Raw genomic sequence first — 27,476 nt, 5'->3', positions numbered from 1 at the left:
GGGCAGGAAGAAAACCCAAAATTAAATTGGAGACACTACAGTTACCGAAAGATCTGGGCGGGTGGGGAGTGCCAAACATAGAAAATTATGTCCTCTCAATACAAGCGAGGATTCTTTCTTCCTGGATACATGAACATTCTGATCTGCCATGGCTAAATATTGAGGAAGTATTATGTAAACCATCCTCACCTGTTAACTTCTTAGGGAAACGTCTAAATGACTTACCTCACGTAATAAAGCATAACCCACTGATATATAATGCTATGTGGACGTGGGGAAAACTGAGAAAAATTTTTAACAGTAGTCTTCCGTTTAATATCTTGTCAACGTTTATAAATAATCCAGACCTTCTGCCACAAAACATAGGGTCAAGCTTTGTGGGATGGCATAAAGTAGGTGTAAAGAGGTTTTATGACCTCTTTAAACATGGTGAGTTTAAATCATTTGAATCCTTGAGTCCCAGTATTCTATGTCAAAGACTGAGTTTTATAAGTATTTGCAATTGAGAAATTATGTGTTAAAAAATGCTAAAACATTACGAATCTCAACTGCCTCTTTTCGGTTGGAGAAATTTTTTCTGGATAATAGGGAGCATAAACATTTTGTATCAAAGTTTTATTCCGAGATTTATGCCCTAATCGTGGATAAACTGGCATGGTTGAGAAAATCTTGGGGGACGCTGCTTAAATGTCAAATAGATATACAGGCATGGGACAAAATCTTGCTCCTTCCATCCAAAATCTCTGTTTGTAACCGATTTAAAGAACTGCAGTACAAAATTTTGCACAATGTGTATATTTCTCCATATATTTATGGAGAAAATATATGTCTCCAAACTGTCTCAAGTGTAAGGTCAGAGTGGGCACTAGATTCCACTGCTTGTGGGAATGTGCTATTATTCAGTCATTTTGGAAAGAGGTCTGCGCCAATATTAGTACAGCCATTGGTCATCAGGTGACAGAAAACCCATTAATGTGTATATTGGGATATATTCCTGTCTCACTGGTACAACATGAGCATGTAATTCAGTCACTGTTAATGTTGGCCAGGAAAAGCATTATGTTGAGATGGGTGGGGGCTGAGCCTCCCTCCATTTCTCTATGGAAGTCGCTCATCATTGAAGTTATGACTCTGATCAGGCTGGGACATTATATTGATGGGAGCTCCCGAATTTTTGTGGACAAATGGAAGAGACCACTGGAAGCACTGGGAGTAACCTATAAACTGGATCCTAGAGGACAACAGTTATGGACATAATGTTGTAATATTCTAGTGCTGTGTAGTGTTATTATTTTGGATGTGAACCAGTCTTATATTTGTTGGGGAAAAAAAGTTAAATAAAAGTTTAAAAAAAAAATAAAATAAAAAAAATCAAATTACAGCATTTACATTTATGTTAGACTACTTTTAATTAACTGTTTTAGCCCACTTACAATGAAAATTAAAAAAAAAACCTTGTTCATGACCTGTGTAGTATGTTAACACTATTGGAAGTAAAAGTAACTTGAACCCCAATTTTGAAAACAACTTTCTTTCTTTTCTTTTCTTTTTTTGTTTTTGATGTTTTTAACGAACACCTTTTATTGCTTGTAATGCACAGACACACCAACAGAGGGCAGTAATATCTCTTCAACATACATTGTAAAATTACTATTACAACACTCCCACTTAATTTTACCATGGAGTTCACTTACTTGACTGCCATTGCTTATTTCTTTCAAAAAACAACATTATGCACCTATATCACGGTGTTACTAGAAAATAAACATTTTCTCTTTTGTTTTGAACTCACACAAAAAATGTACTGTGTCCATCTTAGACAAAACTATTATTCTTCATTACAGTTAAATGCTCACCATCTTAACATAAGCATAGTATAGGCATGTTAAGCATATGATAACCCTTTTAAACTGAACACAGTCCAATCTTCCCTCTGAGATACTCAAACTTTTGTCTAGGCAGCGGTTTGGTTAACATATCAGCCTTCATGTTTTCTGTACAGCAGTACTTCAGCTGGATTTGTCCATTTTGCACACATTCACGAATGTAGTGGTAACGAATGTCTATGTGCTTTGTTCTTGCATGATCGACTGGATTTTTTGCGATTGCAATTGCTCCTTGATTGTCCTCCAGGATCACTGTTGCTGTGGTTTCCATTCCAAACTCAGTTAGTAGTCGTCTTAACCAAACTCCTTCTTGTGCAGCTTGGCTCAAAGCAATATACTCAGCCTCTGCAGTTGAAAGTGCAACTGTTGCTTGTTTCTTGCTAAGCCAACTGACTGCACCTCCTGCAAGTAGAAAGATGTTTCCAGTTGTAGAACGTCAATCGTCCTGATCACCTGCCCAATCAGCATCTGAATACCCAACCAAGGTTCCTGTTTCTGTTCTTTGATATTTGAGCCCCATGTTTAGAGTTCCTTTCAAATATCTCAGGATTCTTTTCACAGCTGTCAGGTGTGTAGTGTTTGGATTTGCATTGAACCTTGACACCACACTCACTGCTTGTGCAATATCTGGTCGTGTGGCCATGGCAGCATACAATAAACTTCCAACCATTGACTGATACATGCTTGGGTTTACAGGTTGACTGACATCATCACTCTTTCTTAATTTGACATTTGTGTCAGCTGGAGTTGCTACTGGATTGGCACTGTCCATTCCATACTTTTGTAGTATGTTTTCAATATACTGCCTCTGATGAAGCATAACATGGTTTTTGTCCTTGTCTTGGACCACTGAGATGCCCAGAATGTAGGATAGCTCACCCATGTCCTTCATTTTGTAGTGTTTCTTCAGAGTGTCCTTTAAGGTCTTCATGCTCTCTGCTGATTCTGTAATCAAAATCAGATCATCAACATACACAGCCAATATTTCCAACTCCTGACCTGTTCTAACAAACACACACTGATCTGAAGTACTCTGTGTAAAACCAATACTTTTCATGAACTCTGTAAAAGCTTTGCTCCAGCAACGTGGAGACTGCTTCAGTCCATATATTGACTTGTTTAGTTTGCACACTAGATGTTCCTGCCCAGGTTTGATGTAACCCTCTGGCTGCTCCATGTAGATTTCCTCTTCCAGGTGTCCATTCAAGAATGCAGTCACAACATCCATTTGATGCACATTTAGATTGTTTTGCACAGCAAATGACAACAATGTACGAATTGAACCAAATCGTACAACTGGAGAGAATGTTTCATCATAGTCTGCACCATAAATCTGTGAATAGCCTTTGGCAACAAGTCTGCACTTGTATCTTTCCACTTGTCCATCACTGTGATGCTTAACTTTAAAGACCCATTTTGATCCAACTGCTTTGCGATCCTTTGGTAGATCCACTAAATCCCATGTGCCATTTTCTAGCAGTGACTCATATTCCAAATCAGCTGCTTCTTTCCACTCCTTTGCATTTGGACTTGACATAGCCTCTTCTAGTGTATTTGGTTCTGTGACACAACAGATGTTTGCATAATGATCAACTGTAGCTGCATCAGCAAACTCCTCAAATCCATATCTCTTTGGAGGTCTTCTGATCCGCTGATCTCCTTTTGCAGCCTCACTGGTGACAGTCTCCTCAGTACTTGTTTGTCTTTCACCCGTGTGTAGTGTCACCTCATTCCCCAAACCGAGATCTTTTTCACTTTGTTTGCATTTAAACTCTGTTTCATTGAAGACCATATCTCGTCGAATCAGTATTTTTCCTTTTTCCTCATCCCACAGTCGGTAGCCTTTTGCATTGGTTGCATATCCCAGGAAACGGACTTTCACTGCCTTTTTGTCCAGCTTCTTTCTCTCTGTGTCTGGAACATGAGCATAAGCAACACAACCAAATACTTTCATATGGCTAATGTCTGGGGTTTTTTCATACCATCTCTGATAGGGTGTTTCGTTCTTTAAAGCAGATGTTGGGAGCCTATTCTGTGTGTAAGCTGCAGTAGCAACAGCTTCTGCCCAGAATGTGTTTGGCAACTTTGCATGTAATAGCATGCTTCTAGCTGATTCCACTAGAGTTCTGTTTTTTCTTTCTGCAACACCATTTTGCTGTGGTGTGTGTGTTACAGTCATTTCATGGTGGATGCCTTGAGCTTTCAAATATTCTTGAAACTCTTTAGATGTGTATTCCCCACCATTGTCAGTTCTGAGTCTTATTACTCCCTGTCCACATTCATTTGAGAAGATTCTTTCAAACTCTTTGAACTTGCTCAGGACTTCCGTTTTTTCTCTTATGAAATACACTTTACAACATCTGGAGTAGTCATCAATGAAAGTCACAAAGTACTTTTTTCCTCCAAGTGACTCAGTTTGAAAAGGACCACAAACGTCACTATGCACTAATTGCAACTTACGTTTTGTTCGTATTTCTCCCACTGATTTGTAAGGTTTTCTTGATAATTTGCCCTCAACACAAGCTTCACAAAAAATGTCCTCCTCTTCATTTGTAAAGCTAACCCCTTTTACCAAGTTTTTGACTTTTTTCAGATTTGTAGTGTGACCTAGACGCTGATGCCACATACTTGCTGGAACTGAAGCAGTTGACGCTCCATGACAGGTTGTGCAGTTTCCCTCAATATCCAGCTGATACAATCGGTCAGATCTTTGTGTTCCTATTCCATGGAGAGCTCCATTCTTTCCTCTTATGTAGCAATGAGTCCTTTTGAACTTCACTGTATTTCCCTTCTTGGCAGCAGCTCCCACTGAGAAAAGGTTCATTGATAATTTGGGAACATACAGCACATCATACATTGTGACATCTTTTCCATTACTAACTCTGAATGACATTTTCATTGTTATGTTGCCCAGACCTAAAGCCTCAACTACTCTGCCATCACCGAGTTTCACTGTTTGTGGTTCTGAAAACTCTTGGTAGTTTTGTAGAGCTTCTTTATTCCATGTCATGTGTTTTGACGCTCCTGAATCAATTAACCATTCTTCTTGTTGTGCATCACTTTTACATGACTCATTTACAACAAAAGCTCCCTCATATGAGTCCTCTTTGTCCTTATACACCACGCTTTTAGCCTTGTGGGCCTTGTATTTTTTTTTAATGCTTGGACAATCACGCTTGATATGTCCTTCCTTCCCACATTTGTAACATCTCCATGAGTCGGAGCTGTTTGCTCCCACTGTTTTTGATCCACTCTGTTCATTTCTATGCATCTGAGATGACATCGCTGATACACTACTGGACACAGTGGTGTTGTCAGTAAGCACTCGCTTTTGTTCCTCATTTATCAAGGCTTGTTGAACAAACTGTAGTGTCAGACTGTCCATCTTTGTCTCCAAAGCAGTAACAACAGTTGCATAGCTGGGTGGCAAACTACCTAGAAGGGTGACAATTTGATCTTCCTCTTCAAATACAGAACCTATTGCCCCTAGCTGATCAGTAAGTTCCTTCATCCTCTTTAAATGATCATTGAGATGTTCTCCTTCCTTCATTTCACACCGGAAATACTTCTTCTTCAGAAATAGCTTGTTAGCAACAGTATCTCTTTCAAACTGTGCTTTTAGCATCTCCCATCTTACAGTTTGTTATCAAGTACAATTGGGGTGTACTTACATTCAGTACCAGCACTGAAAATGCCTTTTCTTTCTTCCGTTCAAATTCAGCTCGCGCTTGGGCATTAGCATCCGCAGCTAACTGCTCCGTCTCCTGTACCATACCCCACAGTCCTTTTGCCTTCAACAGGTGCTCCAGTTGAAATTTCCACGTTGCCCAATTCTCCGGTCCACTCAGCTTGTCAATAAACAATCTATCTTCCATTGTGAATCCCACAATTCTGTTTATGACTCCCAAAAGAAAACGTGTTAGCAGCTTCCCTTGGCGACCTCTGGGCCCATAACCTGATGTTTTTAACGAACACCTTTTATTGCTTGTAATGCACAGACACACCAACAGAGGGCAGTAATATCTCTTCAACATACATTGTAAAATTACTATTACAACAGTTTTGTTATAAAGCTGTGACTTATGTATTATGAGTCTGTGGTCTGGGAGAGAGTCCTGTAACTCTCTGTCTGCAAAATACAGGATATAATGACCAATGTTGGGCAATTAATTATATAGTTACTACTTCAAAAAAGTAACTGAGTTTTGCAAACAACAACGTTTTTTGCAGCTGTTTACCTAAAAATGAAGCCAAGGCAGTTTTTAAAATAAACGACTATTTACAGAACAATCAGCTGTTCTGCATAACATTTGATGCCACACAAATTATTTGTGCCACTCCAAAAAATTATTTCTGTCCACTATGAGATAAAGGAGAACAACAGCCTGATACCTGCAGGCCTGACAACAGGAGATGTATCACTCCTGTAACACCTGTAACATTCAGCAGTCGCCTCATTGTTCTGACACACACAACAAAACTATTGACTACACTACACACTAACTATCTCTCACATCTCAAAACACCACCGTCACTCCTAAAACTTCCCCCCTTCCTAAACATCTAAATGCCATGCTGCCATATCATTTTTTTATTGGTCAACATGGTACATTTTTCGACCAATACGAAAGGGTGGGGGTTTTTTTTGGTTTTGTTTTTGCTCACAGGCGGAGAGTGCTTTCAAGCGCTTATCTTATAAAACGCAGTTTTTACCGTTTCTTCCTGCAGTAATATTTAACAACGATAGTATTCAGGAAGAAAACCAAACATTGCAGATATTTTTATCATAAGTCTGGTTTTACATGGCCTATCAACACAATTTAAAAACTGGTATAAAGTCCACACTTTTCCCGTCAGTTGTTCTGTCTGTCCTGCTCACATCTCCAATGGTTGTACACATTGTCATTAACGTGGCTTCACTCCACATCAGCCACGCCGCTTTGCTAGCTAAAACACCGGTCTCGGCACATAAGGACGCTGTCATAGCCTGTAAACGACGTTGATTAGCTGCGTATATACGAATGTATATTGGCTGGACTATGGGATAAGGTGGCATCGTTCTAATCCCATACGGGAGCAGCCTGTCACTTACTGACTAACACTGCAAGACAGAATTGTTAAAGTATTAATTTTAATTTCAATTCAGGTTAGATTATTTTGTGTGTGTGTGTGTGTGTGTGTGTGTGTGTGTGTGTGTGTGTGTGTGTGTGTGTGTGTGTGTGTGTGTGTGTGTGTGTGTTCTCGTATTTACTACCTGGTGGGATCCACAACCTGAGATTTCACTCACCTCGTGGGGTCCAATTTTTCCGGTGGGGACCGAGCGCCGGTCCACAACAGGCACAAGCATTGCAATGGATAGAAAACAGCCTCCTGATATGCCTAGTGCGATTTTTTTTGAAAAGTAAAATTGGTCCCCTGGAAGTGACTTTTCCTGACAACGTGTGTAAATGTGTGCGTCGACTTGACGCCCTACTGTTGAAATGTGGTATTGCAAGTGTGTAAAATTGGACCGGTGGGGCCATTTTCCTGACAAAGTGTAAACTTTTAAACTAAGTATAACTTTATATTTTATGAATGGATTTACATCAAAAGCATTTCTTAATGATCTGGGTGCAGTTTTGAAGGGTTGAGCATTCTGATATGTCACTCCTACGCGAATAGGCCCCCCAAAATGTACTTTCAAACTTCCCTATGCAATTGCATTGCCTTTTCTCCTAACTTTGCGGTCATGCTGTGAGTCACAGGAGGGGCGTAGAGGGTCAGAAATCGGGTCACTTCATCGCCAAATCACCCTCTTCAAGACATAAGTGTTTGCATTCTGATACGCCACTCCTACACGATTAGGCCCCCCAAAATGTACTTTCAAAATCCCCTATACATTTGTATTGCCTTTTCCACTAACTTTGCGGTCATGCTGTGAGTCACAGGAGGGGCGTAGAGGGTCAGAAATCGGGTCACTTCATCGCCAAATCACCCTCTTCAAGACATAAGTGTTTGCATTCTGATACGCCACTCCTACACGATTAGGCCCCCCAAAATGTACTTTCAAAATCCCCTATACATTTGTATTGCCTTTTCCACTAACTTTGCGGTCATGCTGTGAGTCACAGGAGGGGCGTAGAGGGTCAGAAATCGGGTCACTTCATCGCCAAATCACCCTCTTCAAGACATAAGTGTTTGCATTCTGATACGCCACTCCTACACGATTAGGCCCCCCAAAATGTACTTTCAAAATCCCCTATACATTTGTATTGCCTTTTCCACTAACTTTGCGGTCATGCTGTGAGTCACAGGAGGGGCGTAGAGGGTCAGAAATCGGGTCACTTCATCGCCAAATCACCCTCTTCAAGACATAAGTGTTTGCATTCTGATACGCCACTCCTACGCGATTAGGCCCCCCAAAATGTACTTTCAAAATCCCCTATACATTTGTATTGCCTTTTCCACTAACTTTGCGGTCATGCTGTGAGTCACAGGAGAGGCGTAGAGGGTCAGAAATCGGGTCACTTCATTGCCAAATCACCCTCTTCAAGACATAAGTGTTACTAAAAAAAATTTGACAGATTTTTGAGCACTATGTACCAAATAAAATCGTTTCAAGGTCAGTAAGCACAACCAGAATTCATACATAAGGCACACTGTTGATTTTTGAGAAAATTAAAGGATTTTAAGTGTGCTTTATAGTGTGGAAAATACATTATACAGAAGAAAAGAATATCTATATATATGGTTACCGCACATGCTTCGAATTATACCGCAATATGGATTTTCGGCCATATCGCCCAGCCCTACTTAGAAGTAATTTTCCTTTATATGTTTACTGTCTTTAGCTTGTTAATACTATAAAGATAAAGTTAAAGAGGTAATATCTTTAAAAGTAAGGGGGGAGAAACTCAAGCTTGCATTCAAAAGTGGACTGTGGGGTATTTCATTTAAAAAAATTTTTATATCAATCAATCAATACTTTATTTATATAGCACAATTAAAGACCAGAGGTACACCATAGTGCTTCTAAATAGTAAAATATGAAATAAAATTAATTGGGTATGATAGCAGAGTATATATACACGTCCCGAAAAAAAACAAAGCAGTAATTAACATGGGAATACTATGTTAAAAGAAATATTTCACTCCTAGTGTAAAAAAAACTAGTAAGACAATAGGTTGAAATTAGATACAGATGCAATAAAAGTACAAAGTGTACATCCGATAAATCACTAACCGAAAATGCAAGATCAAATAAATACGTTTTCAATCGTGTTTTAAAAGACTGAATAGATTCCGACACGTGAATATCAGCTGGAAGACTGTTCCAGATATTAGGTGCAGCAATGTCAAAGGCACGATCACCTCTGGTTTTTTAGCCAGGACATAGGTTGCGCCAAGAGCATTTGACTCGATGATTGAAGTGCTCTCCTAGAAGTATACAGGCTGAGAAGTTCAGTTAAATAGCAAGGCGCAATATTATTTATGATTTTGAATATAAGCAATAAAATCTTAAAATCAATCCAATATTTAATGGGCAGCCATTAAAGTCAGCCATTTCGAGTACCAGTTAAAAGGCGTGCCGCTGCATTTTGGACAAGTTGTAGTTTAGGAAGAAGGGCAGATTGGAGGCCCAGGTAAAGGGAGTTGCGGTAGTCTAATCTTTAAGTAGCAAAGGCATGGATACGTTTTTCAAGATCCATTTGCGGTATGTAATGCTTAGCCTTAGATTTGTCGTAGTTGGTAAAAGCTACACTGCAAATTCCTTGTAGCTTGACAAGATTTATTGTCTTAATTTTAGCCAGATTATCTTGTCCATCTTGTTTTGAACATTACAAGCTAGTTTCCAGTCTCATGTGTTAGATGATTAGACTTGTTTCAAGTATATATTACTTTTTTTCCTTATTTAGTCTGTATATCTAAAAATGAACCATTTTACATTTATTTCAAGCAAAAATAGCTTTTAGATAGAGTGTAAAACAAAAATTATCTCAAAATAAGAAACATTCACCTTTTTCCTTGAAATAAGAAAGTCACTCATTGGAAGGTATTTATTTCAGGTTTTTAAAGAAAGGACATCTTCAAGGTTATATTTTGTCATAACATAGACACTGTTTCTGAAATTGACTGGGTAATATGACGTAAAATCAAGTAGGTCTTCAACATCAGTCAGTTCAGTTGCTTGGGCAAGGTTGGGAATTGCAATTTCATAGGCAAGAAAGTCTTTGTTGAAACCCAAGGTTTCATACACCTGGTATTCAAAACAATAAAGTACACTATTAACAATAAAAATGTTTTTTACAAGTCCAAAGATAGGGTTTAAACCATTTGCTGAAATGAGTATAAGAGACCTGTCACAGATGTATTTGTTTCCATGTAAAATAAGCCACTTTACTCTAACGGCATGATGTATAGCATCTTCAATCCCCAAAAACTCTACAACCTTTGATTGCAAATGGTCCATATTAGCAACCTCTGATACAGGACCTAGTTCTTTCTCATTTACAAATATCGGATGCTCAGTTCCTGCTTCACTTTGGCAACACTCCAGCAGCTGATTGTGGTTTACAAGAGACTTGCACACATTCTTAAAGTTTAATTTGGATGACCATTGTTTAAAAAAACTGTGTTTAGACTCGAATCTCATGCACATATGACGTATTACAGGTCCCAGGGCAATAATTTGAGAGGGAAGATGCAGCATGTAATGTTGCTTTGGTATTACATTTTTTTCTGGGAATAGTTGCCTGAATTGTTTAAGATGATCTTCTATCATTTTTTTTAGTTTGGACACAGTTTGTAAAGACACAACTGGGGCAAAAAGTATTTTAACAATTTCAATTAAATCCAAAATAAACTGGATAAAGGGATTTTTCTCTACAACACTGTACAATAAGAATGGCACAATCTTGATCAATATAAGCATTTGTCCAGAGGATTGTTTGAGTCTGTTGTCACTTGAAGCTAAAGTAGCAATACTAATTGGTGAAGGCTTGTCACGTATGTCCACTGATGAAAAAGGAAAGTTCTGCATGGCAGAATTAAACAAGTCCAAATCCAAATTTCCAGATAAAACAAGGTATTTCAACACACACTTAATTTCCATTGGTGCCACTCCTTCAAGAATTACATGCATAATATCCTGTGGCATCTGCTCTATGAGATTAAAACCTGGGAAATCAACTAATTTGCTTTGTCTATTTATGCCAAAAGTCGTTTTGAGCGAGGATTTCAAAAATTCGGTAGTTGCCCTTTCTATTTCAATGCACTGCCTAATGTGTCCATCCAATGTCCGTCTGGTGAAACTATGTTCATTGAAATTTTCTTGCATTTCATCAAAAGTACACTCACAATGACGACATTTGCTATACGCAAAACCAACTCCTTCCTTAAATCCTGCAAGCTCATGCTGGGCAAGAGTGTCTCCACACACAGCAACAACTGCTCCGTTTAAATAAAATTCCCCATTGACAGTGTTAATCATAACACCATCGTACAGTAACTTCAAGTCCTCATTGATTCTCCGCAGTATTATATCTACCCCACACTCATCTATGTCCCTAGACTTTGCGATTGCGAGAAGTCTGATGGAAGCCAACTTTGATCTAAACTTAGGGTCTATGTTGCCTAAGGTGTAATAAAACATTAGTAGTTTATTTACACTCGCACGTGACCCTAGGGGGTTACACATTTCTATCTCATCAGAATAGAGTATCAGTTGTAAAGCAGAGTTCTTCTTTGAAAACAGTGGGTGGGTTTTGAAAATAATTCCATCATTAATGTCATACAAAAAACTGGCGTTGGGGCAACTCTGAGGTCCAGCACTGAGCATGTCAAATAGTCTTGAATTGGATAAAAGCTGTTTCAAACTTTCAATCAAAGGAATGTAGTAGAAAGACTTGTTTTTGATTGCAAGAACTCTCGATTCTCCCTTTTTAACTCTACAGGCATAATTGGAAATGATGATCTCCTCAGGTGTGACAGGGTTGAAATGCATCTGTGTTACACGGTCCTGTAGGTTTGAAGCTGCACATATGGGAAAGGGATCCTGAAAGTTGTCCAGTGTTGAAAGAACTTCTTGTTGTAAAGGTCCATTGCTGTCAGGTTGCCTTTCAAGGATGGTCTTTATTTTTCCCCTCAAGGACGTCAGAAGAGCTGTTTGATACTGTTGGACACCAAGGACAATGTTGTTGACACTCCTCTGATGGGGGAAAAAAAAACACATCAGAGACATGAAAGCGTAAATAGAAAATATAACAGAAGCAAAATGCAACTCTATTTCTTTAGCTCAAATTAATGAGCCACTGAATGTTGTAATTTACCAGTGGAGCAGTAGAAGAAGAAATCAGCCAATAATTGGCATTGTTTTGCATGACATGCCACATGCATGACTCACGTGGCACAAACACATTGCACCGAGCAAGATGGAGGAGCATGAAAGGTTACAACAGAAAAAGTGAACAAATGATTGCCTCATTTATTTTTTTTTATGTAATTCTACTTCATTTGTCTTTTATGCCTAAAAGTGAACACATTTTACACTGTTAAGCCTATTTTAAACTGTTGAGTGTGCCCAGAGTTACATACATTGCAGTGAACTGCACAACTCTTGTGCTTAACTTCTTCGTAATGTACATTTGTTCTTAATAACTTATATAGGTGAAAGTAATAGCTGAATAAAACCAGCGATGAAAAACAATCAATTAATTGCAAAGATAGTGGACAGATTATGAAAAAAAAATCATTAGTTGCAGCCTTACATTGAACCAGACTTATTAACAAGTTAACAATGACACCCCCATAATATCAGATGAAGCAGTACCTGTGATAGGTGGCATTGCTCCCGCACACCAATAGCAAATGCAGCTGCACATCTGGCAAGATCAACAGTTTCTCTTTTACCCTACAGGACAAAAAGAAAAACATTGTGTAAGAAAAATGACTCACTCAGAATGTGTTTCAAATTCCACCAGATGCAAAACAAAACAAAGAAATATTCCAAACTGTTGTACATTTTTGCTATTAAAAGATTCATACTACAATGGATAGCTAATGAAGCTGCAAATGTTATGAACAATTTAAGAGTTATTTAATGAAACTTAACCAATCTTTATGGAATCTACTCTGAAGTTAACTGAAAGAAAAATTTGAAAGCTGCTTGGTTCATGGAGCATCTAACAACAACCAAGGCAGGTACACAACACTGGTAAATAAGTTTATTTATTATGTTTAAGTATGGTAACTAAGCCTACATTGTTGTGCAAGCCTGAATTTCAGCGGATTCATGCATTTGAAATTCAGCACTGGCCTTCATACCTATTAAAATATTCTAATCAAGTAGTTTATCTTAGAAAACACATAACTTTAAAACTATAATTTTCACTTGAACTGAGTACATTTTCTCTAGTTAGGCTTTACTACGGTTTTACTAAAGCTGAATTGGGGTAACTGTGCTTGGTTAAGGTTAAACAACACACATACAATTAAAAATTCGCGCGCGTACACACAGAAACACATAAAGTACATTACCTGATTCTGACGAGGTGTTTGAAGCTCAGCCGCGTCTTGCTCCATCACGTTCTGACTTTCCTGTCGCTCCTCCTCCAACACCTCCGATGTTACTGGGGGGTCTAGTGGTGGTGGCTCTACTTCAGTGCCATTGCCATTGCTAACAGTTTGTCTGGGTTCGGCAGTATAGTCGGCAAAAATGGCTGTACCAAAATTTTCGCCTCCTAATACATTTGCATCGGATGAAGCTGTCAGCCATCCTGTAGGCGGGTTCCCAGTGGAGATGTATTGTGGATGTGTGCATCTGAGATGGTGGTAAAACGAGTTGAAAACACGGTAATCCTCGGCGCATCCATCGACTCCACAAATGACACGGAAATCTGGACTGCGACTGTGTGCAGTATTAATGTGACTTAAGAGAGACTTCAATGTTAACGCCACAAAGACGAAGCAAATCACACACCTCCAACAGGCCATTGTATTAGACTAAAGTCAAGCAAAAAATATGTTGCAGTGTGGAGCTGTTGCCGCGCTAGTTTGGGAAATACCAAGTTCATGGGGGGAGGGGGGTATTACAAACTGGAGCTGTAAAAACAAAAAATGGTCACAAATAAGGTAAAATGAAATAACACCTATAAGAGTTTATTTTAAATCAATGAAGAAGAAATTTACCTATCATACTGACTGTGTTTTATGAACGTACAAACCACTAAATTGTATATAGAAGCAAAAATTGAGATGTGCACCCCCCTTCGTGTTCCATGTTAGTTGTTACCCAACTCCGTTTGAATTTGGAGTCACAGGAATCTTCTGCACCTGAGCATTGAAAGAAAAACTGTGAGAGAAAGCTTCGTCAAGAAAGAGAGGTAAGCAATTTTAATTTTTTGAATGTAAGTAGTGTGTAGTCTAATCACTGTTTTAAAGTCAAGCGGACAGAATAATAAATTTAATTTGAGCGCGGGAAGGAGTAATGTAGCATGCTAACGGATGCTAGCGTTAGCTTAGCAGCCCTCGCATGTGGTTCAGAGAACATTATTTAGTGAAGTATCTACTGTAATGTTGTGAGAATTCCTAGCTATGCTATTTATAAGGGGCAGTATTAGCCGTTTGTATTAACTTAAGTTAATAGGCACACTGAGAATTTCTTTCAATTAGCAAGAGAGCTAATTAACCACATTCAGGGTTTTCCAATTGTCTTTGACTGATTTACTAGCTGCTTGTATTCCCTCACAAGGTGTGGGTTTAAATTAATATTTTGATATTAATTGGATTTATTAAAGTGGGCTCAAAACAGTGTTATTCAGGAATCAGGCTGGTTGGTAAAACAAGTAGCGCTGTGTATCGATTCAAAATTGAAACAGAAGATGGCAGCACTGTATGTGCAAGGATGCCAGCTGCCGTTAAACCCCGAAGAAGAAGAAGAAGCTGTATCCCAGAATTCATAGCGCGGCCTAGCTCAGTTTCCAAAAATGGCGGCAGCTAGTTAGTTTTAAAATTTCTCTTATTACTCTTTCTAGGTCACAAAATAAACGTTTAACATATTTTCAGGCGAGAATGTAGCCGTGTAAACTTCAAATATCTGGACAGTTTATCAAGACACCACATATTTTCAAAAGCGCTCCGACGTTTTCGGAGACGTCTGTTACCCACTAGCTCGATAGCTAGCCGGGGTTTAACGCTCACTAGAGCCGTGAGAACACCGGACTCCGGGCGAACCATTTTCAAAACCACCGCCGTCTTTCACTACTCAGGTGAACATGATATATAAGTCACTTAAATAACTTAAAAATGTTATTGTTTGGCTTTTTTCAGTATTTTATTTGTTCCTGAGTAAATCGGTTTGGCTGAGATTAAAGTTATAGTTTTTACACAGCTGAATAAACGTCAAGCAGACAACTGATTATCAGAAGTGTGAGATGCTGGAGAATATACTCCGGTGTCCTTTTATATTTTAGATAGCAATGAGCAATCTGCAAATTTCTTTAAAATGTAATAAACTATCATCTTGCCTTTATTTTTAGTTAGCACATACCTTAAACACTTAAAGCTATAAGCTAATGATCGTTATGTAAGAGCAGATACTGCTGGTGCAATAAGCTGTACATTTTACGTCCAATGGATGCATGATCTGGCAGCCCTAGTCAGCATAATCTTATTGATGAAATTCAATGACACAAATCTGGGTGAGTAAAAGTTCACCGGGCAATATTGTATAACCCTTTCAGACCTCAGCCGGGCTGTCTGGACATTTCTTTTCTATAATAGCTTTAAAAAGGGTAAAAATGTTGAACAATCAAAACGATTCTTTGACGTGAATCAATTTGATTCTCATGGGACTCAATTAAGATTCAACTTTTCAAATGTTTTTAACATAACACTAATTGTAAACATTTGTCTTGCAGGTGACTGAGCAATGGAGAAGCTGGATGATGTAACAGTATCTGTCCTTAAAGGTTATATTTGATAATATATTTGTGTGTGTGTGTGTGTGTGTGTGTGTGTGTGTGTGTGTGTGTGTGTATATATATATATATATATATATATATTAATATTAAAAAAACAGTTATGTTTGTGCAGTTATGTGCTTGCACAGTTTAACTGGTGTTTGTCTTTTTGTTAGCTGCAAGCATTGACGAGTGCATGCTTTTAACATTGACCCGTGATGATCTGAGGGACCTTTTTTCTGGGCCTGAGCACTTTCTCAGAAGAAAACATGTGTGGTCAATAATTCATCCTGAGGTATTATGTAAAAAATATTTAGTTCAACTAATCTCCAGAAAGTATGCTTTTATTTTAGCAGTACTTGACATTTTTATTTTCTCACCCTAAACCAGGAAGACCATCCGCTACCACAGAAACCTGAAACAACTTCTTCACCCAGGGTAGTTGCAACAGGCCCTCCAACTGCTGATGCTAATGCAAGCCAGCTGAAAACCTTGCAGCTCCCCAGTCCTCCGGAATATGTTCTGTACACCGACAGTGAGTTGGAGCAATGCCGAAAGAGTTACCTGGAGTTGGCCTGCTCCGGCAGGGAACAGGCATGCGTCATGTCAAAAGAACTGAGATGCAGATTGGTGAGAAATACAATCACAAGTATGGTGTCCCTTTTGAGAGCAAGCCAAGGCCAAATGGAGCGATACCCCTCTAAGACCGAAATCACTGCAATGGCTAAAAAAGTTGTGGAATATTATCCTATGCTGCAGGATAATGATGCAAGCGTAAAACACGTAAGTTCTTGTATTTGTGTCTCATATATAAATCATTTTGTTTTGTTCAGGGGGCATGATATATATGTATTTTCACCAGGAGAGCATTAATGCCAAGTTACAAAAAAGGCTGCAAAATATGAAAACCCCAGTAAAAAGGCAAGGACCAACACCAGAGAGGGGACGGCCCAAGAGAAGGCTCACTGACCTCTACCCAAGGGATGAAGAAGCTGATGATGAAGATGCTGATCGCAGTTCTTCCAGTGGTGCATCTACTCTGTTATCACCTGTCAGAAATTCTGACAATGCCTCCACTTCATGTGAGTACTAGTAATTTTGTAAAATGGTTATCAACACACAGCCAGTAGTAGCTAATGTTTTGTGGAAGTCTACTTCAGTAACAATGAAAAACCAAAATGCTCTTGTACTTCTCTCTATCTTAGCTGACAAGGATAGTCGGCAAATACAAGCAAGACATTACAAAACATTACAAGAAATGTGTAAGAAGGCAAAACCAAACCAAGAAGATGTGTCCCAGCTATTAGACCTCGAGTTTGAAGCCAGAAGATCCTTCATTGACTCAGACACCATGAAAGAGGAGAACAGAGCTTGCCTCATCTTGGATGCATATCCATGCTTTAAAGAATTGCATCATGTAAGTTTTTGGAACAGTTAATAAATAATCACTTTAATGTCAAATATATTTGGTGTGGTAGTAAAGTTATTTTGATTTTATTTGTCTACTTATTTTTTTAAACCTATTGTAGGCGTTGGGTGAGCTTCGCAGAATTTTGGATCCCCACAACAACAAGTTCATCAGTCAAGTAAAACTGAGATGGGAAGAATTCTGCTCCAGGGTAGAGTTCTACGGTGTGTCAAAGAAGGCAATGAATCCACCAATGACCATGGACAAAAGTAAGTTTTACCATTTGAATACAAAGTTCTCATCCTTTAAAATTTATGTTTATGAAGGTTTGTTTCTGCTTTGTCCAGCTGAAGCCCACCTTGCACTGATGAAGGCTCTTCCAACCCTCTTTCCCACACCTGCCCATCCACCAAAAAAGATGGGGAATGCTTCTGAAGCATTTCTACATGTCCTGAAGGTAAGTTTTATAAAATTTGCTTATAAAGATCTACAGAAAATTTGGCAAACAAAATATTTCGGTCAAACATGACTCAAAAATGCTTTTTCAGTTTCAGCCGAAAGACTTAAATCTATAATTTATTGTTTTCATTCATTTATAACGTATTTAATGTACACGAGTGTGGTCACATAAGGAGTCGCTTGATAAACCATAAGTCAAAACTACTATAAAATGTGTGTAACCAACAAAGAACAAGATAATGACATCTCCAACGTTATGACCAATTCCCAGCAAAAAAACATACAATTAACATAAGATGTTGACTGTCATGTCTTTTGTGTCTTGCAGCCTACAGAAGATCCAGATGCTGTCCTCCAGAAACGAAGCTTGTCATGTCCAGTAGTGATGTTCGATGGCTGCAAGTGTGTCATTGCTGTTGGTAATTTACCAGTTACAACATTTGACAAAGAAAAAATTGGTGAGGCTATGATATATGTGATGGCATACTTTTATGCACTCCATCTGACTTACCCCAAATGCGTGGCAACCCTGCTGTCTGTCATTCAGACAGAAGTTCTCCAGGATGCCATTCATGAGCATGACACTACATCATCTTACAGAAAAGCCCTGGCAGAATGGCATGCATTTATTGGAAAGTAGTGTGTAAATTTCAGATAAGATTAGGAGAGGGCACTTCTGTTTTGTTTTTGTTTGTTTTTTCAATGTGGGTCTTATTTCTAAAATGGAAAATGTTCATTTACTCACCCAGACAAGTTTTGTGGTATTTGGTGTCATTCGGAAGAAATTTGAATCTTTGTGGTCTTCCTATGTCACTCGTCAATTTTAATGGGGCAATGGCGAAACCTCTAAGGCTGTTGAAATGTTGAAACCACTTAAACAAACTCATAATGTTGGACCTGTACTGTTCAATTGTATCTTTATTATCTGCAGGTTATTGTTAAAGTGGACAAATAAAGATGGACACTTTTACTCTGTTTCAGTTTTGTTTTGTCCTTAATCAGCAATATAATCTTAAAGTAGTGTTTAGCTAAATTTAAAAAGAAGAAATTTCTTAAAAATGATTTAATGTACTAGTTTTTAGATTATTTGCCTTGATTTGTTTGTTAGAATAAGTGTTTTATGCCTATTTTCAGATTTAATTTCTTCAACATTTTACTTAGAACAAGTGGTTAAAGCTTATTTTAGGTTTCAAGCCATGATTGGTTGCCTGGAATAAGTGTAAAAGACTTATTTTTAGCTTTATTATCTTTATTTGTGGCCTACAATCAGTGGTTAAAGCTTATTTTAAGTTTCAATTGTTCTAATTTGTTGCCTGTAATAAGTGTAAAAGACTTATTTTTAGCTTTATTATCTTATTTGTGGCCTACAATAAGTGGTTAAAGCTTATTTTAAGTTTCAATGTTCTGATTTGTTCCCTGGAATGAGTGTAAAATACTTATTTTTAGCTTTATTTAAATCTAGATATTGTTCTTATTTCAAGAAATCTTATTAAGAAAAAAACACTTACCCCATGGGCAGATAATTTCACTTGTTTTAAGCAAATCTTCACCAAAAATAAGTGTATTTTTCTAGTATTAAGGAGGTGGGTTTTTGCAGTGTAGACTGTACTACAGAGGACACTTGTTTAACAAGTTTAAAGAAACTGTCCAAAAGAACACCTATGTTGCATACTGTATCAGAGAGGGAGGTAGCAAAGGGCCCAAATATATCAGCTAATTGTCCCCGCGGCATGTGGCTAACAAAGACAATAATTTCCGTTATCTTTTTAGTTAGGGAGTTACTCGATAACCAGCCTTTGACCTCCCTCATACAATCAAGAAAGCAGTGTAGTGAAGAGTATTGTCAGTCAGACAAAAATAGATTTCAATATCACCAGCATAAAAATGAAAAGAAACGTTATATTTCTCAAATATAGAGCCCAAGGGTAGCATGTACAATGAGAAAATTGTACAGAACAGATTACTGTTTACAGAACAGATTACCACAACGAAAAGGGGTAACAGAAGAAGAGTAGCTCCTCATCGGAACAGAAAAGGTGTCACGGTTCGCGAGGTGAGCCGTATGAAAATATTAAGGACCCAAGATGTGGCACACCTGACGTGAGGAAGCTTTATTGGTGGAGCGTGCTCATACAACAAAAGGTGAGAGTGGCGGAAAAAAAAACAGAACCAAGTAAACTGGGAAAACTAAGCATAGAAAACAAACCTGAAACCTAGAGACACAAAAGAAGATGCAGGGAGATGTGGCGAAAACCACTCTGAACGACGGAGGGGAAAAACGCAGACGAATCAGCAACGAGGACGAGGTAACACACAGTATAAATACACACACCAGGAATCAGGGGATGGGAAACAGGAGGGGAACACACCTGGGAGACATCACAGCTGATGAGGCAGGGGAAACGTAAACAAAACGCACTGACATCAGACAGGGACCTTCAAAGTAAACAGGAAACACGTACTGTCATGGTTCTGGGTTGGTTCGACCCAGCATTTTGAGTTCTTATGTTTTGGTTTATTTTTGAATGATGGACTGTCTTCTTTCTCTGGTGCTTTATTGATTATTATTATAAGCTATGTTTCGGTTATTCTTTTTAAGGGATTAGTTCTTATGTTTTTGGTATTTCTCGGGATTAGGATTTATATGCTGTTTACTTTGTGATACTGTGTTTATCATTATATTAGTAGGTTTTGTTCAGTGTCAAGTCCGTCTCTCTGTCTAATCCGTGTCTTAGTAAAGTGTGGTTTCTTGTTTCCTGTTTTGTTGTGAAGGTCTGTGTCTTATGTTAGTGTGTCTAGCTTCGCTCCCTCTGTCTCGTTAGCCCTGATCTCTCCCAGCTGTGTCTCCCTCCTGTCTTCCATTCCCTGATTACTTCCTACTTCCTACCTGTGTATATTAGCCCTGTGTTTGCCCTTGCTCCGTGTCCGTATCATCAGATTATTCCTGTGTGTCGCTGTTACCAGTATTCTTTGTTCAGTTCCCATTTTGTTTTCTCCAGCAATAAAGCTGAGGTTCTGAGTTTAAATTTAGGGTCTGAGTCTCACATTTGGACCCAGGACCATGACAAAAGGACCTATCCAAAAGGTACAATTTAAACCATTCAGGGGCGCTTCTTTTAATGCCTACTAAATATTCTAGTCTTGTTAGCAGAATGCTGTGGTCCACCACATCAAAGGCTGAAGACAAATTCAGTAAAACCAAGAACTCAGGGCTCCATAAATCTGCAATTAAAAGGTCATTAACAACTCTCAGCAGAGCCGTTTTAGTGCTATGATGTGGTTTAAACCCAGACTGAAATCTGTCACTATTTAGATTAGCATCTAAAAAGCCCGGTGATTGCTGAAGAAGTACATATGCCTGTGCTTAAACTGCTGTTTTATAAATGAGTGATCCATTTTTCTTATTTGGATTTTTTTTAATAATATATTTTTGATCAACAAGAAATATGAAAAATACACAGAAACAATCAACAGTGTAACAAAAGCAAGCCTACATGAAACAAATGTGTGCAGATGAGAGTAAGCTGACATTTCCAGACTTTTCTGGTCCCCATGATGACCATGCCCATCCCCCCATAAAGTGTGTGCCTCAGCAGGAGGAAAGAATCTTGTTTCCAAAGGTTACACACTTCCTGAATTTTGCGGTCCCCACGTTACCTATCAGTTTATCCCCTCCCCCACAGACACTCAGCACGAGGAGCCATGTTGGATGGAGCAAAGCAATTTTAATTTCTGCAGAGACTGATTACATGATGGAAACCAGGTAAGTCCTCTCAAAACTTTAATATTGCTGCTCTCAATAGATGCAGAGATGTTTCAGAGATATATTTTAGCTTTTTATGAGTTTTTAACTGCAATATTTTTCATACATGGTGTGTGGTTAGCTAATATTGATTAGCTCTGTGGCCTGGAGGCTTACTGAGGGATGATGATGGCTCCTTGACACTGGTTTGGTTGTTTATTCATGGGAGCTTAATTTGACCTATATTACATTTGTACTAACTTTAAAAGCCTGAAGTCTTATTGAAATGCTCAAGTATGCAGTGGTGGAGGTGGTGAAGGGGGATTGAAGATCAGAATACGCATTAACCTTGTTAGCATGTTTCATATTCCATTGCAGTGATTCTGGGCAGTTTATCTTCTAAATTATTCTGATGGGCTCATGTTTGTTTTAAATCCATATAGCTTTTTAATGTTACACGGTGGACACGTGCCTGTAGACCACGGTCACGTGCATGAGGCCCAGTAAAATTATATTTGTGTAGAAACATGGAGTCTGGTCAACCTACTGTCATCTCAGCAATTTTATTGAAACAAAATAGCTGCTTCTGCTCTCCATGCCTGGCGTGTGACATGGACAGAACCATGGGTTTTTCATGCAGCTGCAGACCCTGTTTGCAGCTCTTCCTTCTGCAGAGCTGCATTGTCTTTATTAAATATTTGAACATAATACAACAAACTCTCGTAGAGGAGATAAAGTCAGAGAGATACATGTTTTGAAACGACAAGGATCAGGCGCATTTAGTACACCTAAAGCAGTCGCTAAAAAACAATATACAAGCAGAGCTCAGCAGCCAGCGCAACAAATTCTGGATCCTTCGCTCTTAGTTAGCGGTGAGCACAGCGCATGTTGCGTCCGATGTGAAACTGCCTTTATGCTGCATAGTGTGACTCATAGCAGTGGTCCCGGGTCAACCCTGATTTTGTGTTAAAGTAATACTAAAGTAATAATGGTGTTTCTGAAGACTGGTATACCACAACTGTATGCTTTCAACAGCTACCAAAAGTTAAAGGACCTTATGAGTATTATGGGATATTTATATAAAGATCCTCCAGCTTCAACTGTATTACCCTTCAAGGACCTGCAGTTCAAAAAAGCTTCCCACCAACAGCCAATCTGTTCTCTGATTGGATAGTTCCATTTGTGATTGACATGACATTGACCAATCAGCTGAAAGGAAGAAAAATAGGGTCAAAATTCGTACTTGTAAGTTGAAACTTGAGTGCAGAGATTTTTTGGCTATGTCCACACACAAATCTTTTTTACGTACACAGAAATTCTTTTTGCACAAACAAATCCTGGTACAAAAAATTTATGACCACAATGTGAGGCCATAGAGGTAAAACAGTAGGGCTGGGTATCGTCACTGATTTCTAGAATCGATTTTATTCCGATTCACAAGGTCCCGCGTCGATTATTTTCGATTCAATTTGATTTGAATTGGGGAAATTTTGCCTCAGATAGTCAGAAATATCATAATTCAGATCATGAAAGCTGACACTTGACTTTATCAAAGGTGTGAGCATCACATCAGATGCCTTTGTGTCAAAGTAAATGAGGATAAAACACAGAAAAACATGAAGGCGATTTTCCTGGCCTGGGATTTTATAAAAATATTCTGCAGTAGATCAAAAACGAAAGAAAACCATTAATCAACATATGAACTAGAGCAGGGCGATATGACCAAAAATATTTATCACGATATACATTTGAAAATTTGCGATAACGATATAACTGACGATATAATTGACACTAGACAAAATACTTTCCTTGTGCTTTATGCTGGGCAGAGGGGGGAGGGGCGGTAGTTACACTCAGTAGCACAGGAACAGAGCCAGAGGGAGAGAGAGAGAAAGAGAGCCAGGGACAACAACGTCACATTAGAAAGGTATAGTAATCATCCACAACTATTTTCGGTTGCAGATGATAAAGGATTCATAAAGTTTATTCATGCAGGCCCATATGACAGAGAATATGCATCTTCTGTTTGTTTTCATATTATAATTTATATTTAATTGTGTTGTGGTTTGCAGTGTTTTGTGTTGTTTTCACTTTAAATTTGTAAAAGGAAAAAGCTGAAAATTTAAATAGTTAAAAGTTGAAATGTGAATAGTTGATTTTTGTATTATATGATTTATTTATTACATTTTATGTGGAGTGAAAAAATAAAAGTATATTTACAGTGGCCCCTACAGACAAAGCACATACAAACTTCAAATCACGTACGAACTCTGAAGCACGTACAAACTCAAAAACACGTACAAACTCCAAAACACGTACAAAAAACTCAGAAGCACATAAAAACTCAAAACACATACAAAAGACAACAGAAGTGCTCCAGGATGCTGGGCGCAGTGTTGAGCTTTTGTTACCTAGTGGCTACACAAGCCAGCAAGTACCAACGACCGGATTTGGTGTGTGGTAGTAACAGGTAAATGAACTTTTTTTTAAAAATTATTTGAATATATATGACTGCCTGTGTATAAATACACAAACAATACACATATGCTTTCAATTGTGTAATTTAAGTGATCTAGTAGCTCTGCTTTGGAAGTTCCGTTCATGCTAGAAATGTGTTTTGGAGTTTGTACGTGTTTTGTCTCTAGGGGCCACCGCATATATTTATATATAAACATATACAAATAAAACCACTTTTTTTTACGTTAGTAATTCCTTTTGTGCATAATTTTATATTATTGTTAATAATAAATTAATTAAAGCAACAAAACAACCTGAAGAGCCGGTTCGGAGCCGAAAGAGCCGGCTCTTTTTAGTGAGCCGAACCGAAAGAGCCGGATCTCTAAAAAGAGCCGGAAATCCCATCACTAATTTCCAGTGGAAATTGGCCGACATATACTCAGCACAACCATGTATAGTAACCACAAAACTTAAAAAGAGGTTATACACAAAATGTGGTAATATTATGTTGAAGCACAGTACGTGTTACGAGGCTCCTGACGACGGTAGCCGTAATGCTCTGACAATCCATCAAGCGGTGTGACTCTGTAGCTTAGCAAAGTCGTACTAAAACATTTTTGACAGATTTTTGAGCGCCGTGTACGACATAAAATTGGTTCGGTAATAACGACGGCCAATTTGCATGCTCTACCAAAAAATGTGCTCTGGTGTGTATCTGATGGACGAAAGCCAAACCAGTTCCACACCACTGAAATTGCACCATTTTTACAAACCAATTCTGGTTCATCTGATTCATTCAGCCATCCGCTTTCTCCCTTCTCATTCTCCGTCGCCGCCATGCTTTTTCCGCCATATGCATATGAAAACAACAAAACGCGTTTTACCCATTTTCTATCGCGATATTTCATTTTCTTATCATTGCCTAACATTATGATATTTATTATTATTATTATTATTATTATTATTGGCAGGATGAGAGGAGTCCCTGAGAACGATGCGTGCTTGACATAGACATCTCTTCTCTTGGACATCCTCAGTGGCAGGAGGTGGAGTTCCTGTAATGCATTTTCACTACCCGCTGCAGTGCCTTGCGGTCAGCAACAGCGCAATTCTTATACCAGTTACACAGTTGGTCAGGATGCTCTCTATCGCACAGCGGTGGAAGTTACGCAGTATGTCAGCAGACAGGTGATTCTTCTTCAGTGTCCTCAACAAAAAGAGGCGCTGATGGGCCTTCTTGACCAGGCTGGAGGTGTTAGTTGACCAGGACAGATTCTCAGATGTGGGTCCCCAAGAGCTTGAAGCTGGAGGCCCGTTCAAGAGCTGTTCCATTTATGTAGATGGGGACATGGGTGTCTGTTTTCTCCCTCCTGAAGTCCACAATGAGCTCTTTGGTTTTGCTGGTATTCAGAAGCAGGTTATTGTCAGCAGCACACAGCTAGGTGCTTTACTTCTTCCCTGTAGTCAGACTCGTCGTTGTCACTGATGAGACAATCACCATAGTATCATCTGCAGACTTTATGATGGAGTTTGGAGGGAATAACTGTACTGAATGCTGAGCTGAAGTCGCCGGAGAGTGTGGCGTCCAACTAGCTCGATAGAGTTGTGTTTCCATTATTATCATGACATTACAATCCATTAGTGTCCTGTTGTTAGTGATCCACAGTCATAACTCATTCATTTTATTCACCAGGTGTTAGCCTTAGATTAACTGTTAGCCCTCTGTGTTTCCCTTGCCTTTGTTTACAGTCTCTGTGCCGTCTTCGAGCACTTCCGGCTGGCCGAGCAGCCTGCAAAAGCATCGGTGTTCTTCTTATTTCCGGGATGAGTCAAAGGTTGCTGATAAAACAGTCGAAGTTGTGTAATCCTAAATCCAAAACCTCTAGTCGGGTGTAATATGTAAAAGCGAAGCTGTTCTACAAGAACAGACCCAAAATAAGCAGGAATAATACAGCAAACTTGTAAAATGTGAAGAGACACTGTACCTAGTGTGATGCACGGGCCGCCATCTTGGTATTAGGCCTGACTCCATCTCCTTGTTAAGTTATGACACACTTAATAAACACTTCACTTCTGAAATGACCAGATTTATGCATTTGAATTTAATGTTTTGTTTTGTTTAAACAGGCCCTTTGATCACAACAACATGGTGGACCGAGTCAGAGGGTGCTACTCCTTTGAAAGGTATTGTTACAACAAATGTACACCTCAAGAGCTAGGGTGATATTTTATTTACATTTTATTTAAATCTGCTGTCTGATATTCAGCTTTTGAAGTCAAACCAAAAGTCCACAGCAAAGAAAATTAAACCTCTTCATGTGACTCAAAAACAAAGAACTTGGCCTAACTGTCCAAATTCTTTTCCAGGCGACGGTTTAATTATTTCATTGTTCCCTGTTGCCTGAAACAATTTTATCTTCAGTTGATGAATTTGTTGAACACAGTTAAAAGATTGTTATGGTACTGTACAGGTTTTTATTTAGCTCTGGAAGTATGTTTGAGTTATTACAGCATTTGTATAACACCATACAGCACAGGTGTCGAACTCCAGGCCTCGAGGGCCGCTGTCCTGCTTGTTTTCCAACTAACCTGCCCTTGTAGCTTCTTATTGGCAAAGCACACCTGATCCAGGTAATCGGCAGCAGGTAGGGCAGGGATATCTCAAAAACAAGCAGGAAACTAGCCCTCGAGAACTGGAGTTTGACACCCCTGCCATACAGGGAAGTTTGCCAGTTTTGAGATATGTACATGCAGTACAATATCTCCCCTGAAATGGCAAAAATAAATGGGGGCTACTTTTTATTTCACTTGTTCACATGTTGTATTTTACTTGTTCGGTTTCCTATTTTCTTGTCTGTCCCTCACACTAGTTTCACCACTATGCTCTCGAAATCACTAGATTCAGAAATATCACTTCACCTCACAGGCCCCTTCAATTAAAATTAATTATTACTATTAATACTTTTGTTTGTTCTCAGGAGCTTCACAGAAGAGAGGCTGGTCTGCAGCAGAGACTCTTGCTGTAGAAAAAAAGAGAAAAGGTTCCTAGAAGGTGGCAAAGTTCCTGGTAAGGTGGATTGCGTGTATTGAAACTTCACCAAAAGAACTTGAACAAAGGACGTGGAAAGCAGTTAAGGTCTATGTCACAAACAGAATTGGAGCACTGAGGCACCAGAGTGCTAAAAGACTTTTGGTTTTGGTTTAAAACACATAGTTGCACATTTCAGAGTGCTGTTTTTTCATGTTTCATGTTGAAGCTCATATTTAGTTTAACCACGGCTGGCCCAGTGTAAACTAAATTGAGTACTTTACATATTTGTGCACAATGGCATTTTTCATTTCATTATGGATTGTAGGAAGGTCAGTACAAGACAAAATAATAATGTGAATTGCTGTTTTTACATTATAAAACATTTGGATAAATGGAATACTTGGGATTTTTTGTTTAGAAATAAACAATCACTGTCCCATTTGCAGTTTTTTGTTTTTGTTTTGTTTATTAGGTTATGGGATATATGGCATGACATTTTGCTGCCATGCAAAATGTCTTGTGTTTTAAATAAAGAGCTTAAACACAAAAAAATGTT

The 27,476-nt window shown here is 38.6% G+C and overlaps 2 protein-coding genes and 1 long non-coding RNA gene across 3 annotated transcripts; 2 read left to right on the top strand and 1 right to left on the bottom strand.

Annotated features, from left to right (window-relative positions):
* Positions 1 to 9,919: 9,919 nt before the first annotated feature.
* LOC146581607 (uncharacterized) lies at positions 9,920 to 13,856 on the bottom strand. The gene is made up of 4 exons (XM_085249164.1): positions 13,843 to 13,856; positions 13,401 to 13,683; positions 12,694 to 12,774; positions 9,920 to 12,072 (listed from the first exon to the last, which is right to left on the bottom strand). Exons 1-4 carry the CDS (start codon positions 13,854 to 13,856, stop codon positions 9,928 to 9,930), a joined length of 2,523 nt encoding a protein of 840 aa, XP_085105290.1. The 3' UTR covers positions 9,920 to 9,927.
* Positions 13,857 to 14,189: 333 nt separating this feature from the next.
* LOC146581606 (uncharacterized) lies at positions 14,190 to 18,654 on the top strand. The gene is made up of 9 exons (XM_085246851.1): positions 14,190 to 14,245; positions 15,782 to 15,832; positions 16,000 to 16,118; positions 16,214 to 16,606; positions 16,686 to 16,905; positions 17,029 to 17,240; positions 17,353 to 17,500; positions 17,579 to 17,688; positions 18,019 to 18,654. The coding sequence occupies exons 2-9, from the start codon at positions 15,793 to 15,795 to the stop codon at positions 18,328 to 18,330; spliced, it is 1,554 nt and encodes a 517-aa protein (XP_085102977.1). The 5' UTR covers positions 14,190 to 14,245; positions 15,782 to 15,792; the 3' UTR covers positions 18,331 to 18,654.
* Positions 18,655 to 21,314: 2,660 nt separating this feature from the next.
* On the top strand, positions 21,315 to 27,428 carry LOC146581605 (uncharacterized). Its single transcript, XR_014888558.1, has 3 exons — positions 21,315 to 21,453; positions 26,017 to 26,073; positions 26,868 to 27,428. It is a non-coding gene; the product is annotated as an uncharacterized LOC146581605 (long non-coding RNA).
* The last annotated feature ends 48 nt before the right edge of the window (positions 27,429 to 27,476 follow it).

Source organism: Mchenga conophoros, linkage group LG2 (assembly GCF_057382185.1).
Source record: "Mchenga conophoros isolate Kocher_MC1m ecotype Shallow Benthic linkage group LG2, M_conophoros_male_GT1.1, whole genome shotgun sequence".
Classification (NCBI taxonomy): domain Eukaryota; kingdom Metazoa; phylum Chordata; class Actinopteri; order Cichliformes; family Cichlidae; genus Mchenga; species Mchenga conophoros.
The sequence above is the reverse complement of the archived record's forward strand: the minus strand, read 5'-3'. Positions and strand labels throughout refer to the sequence as shown.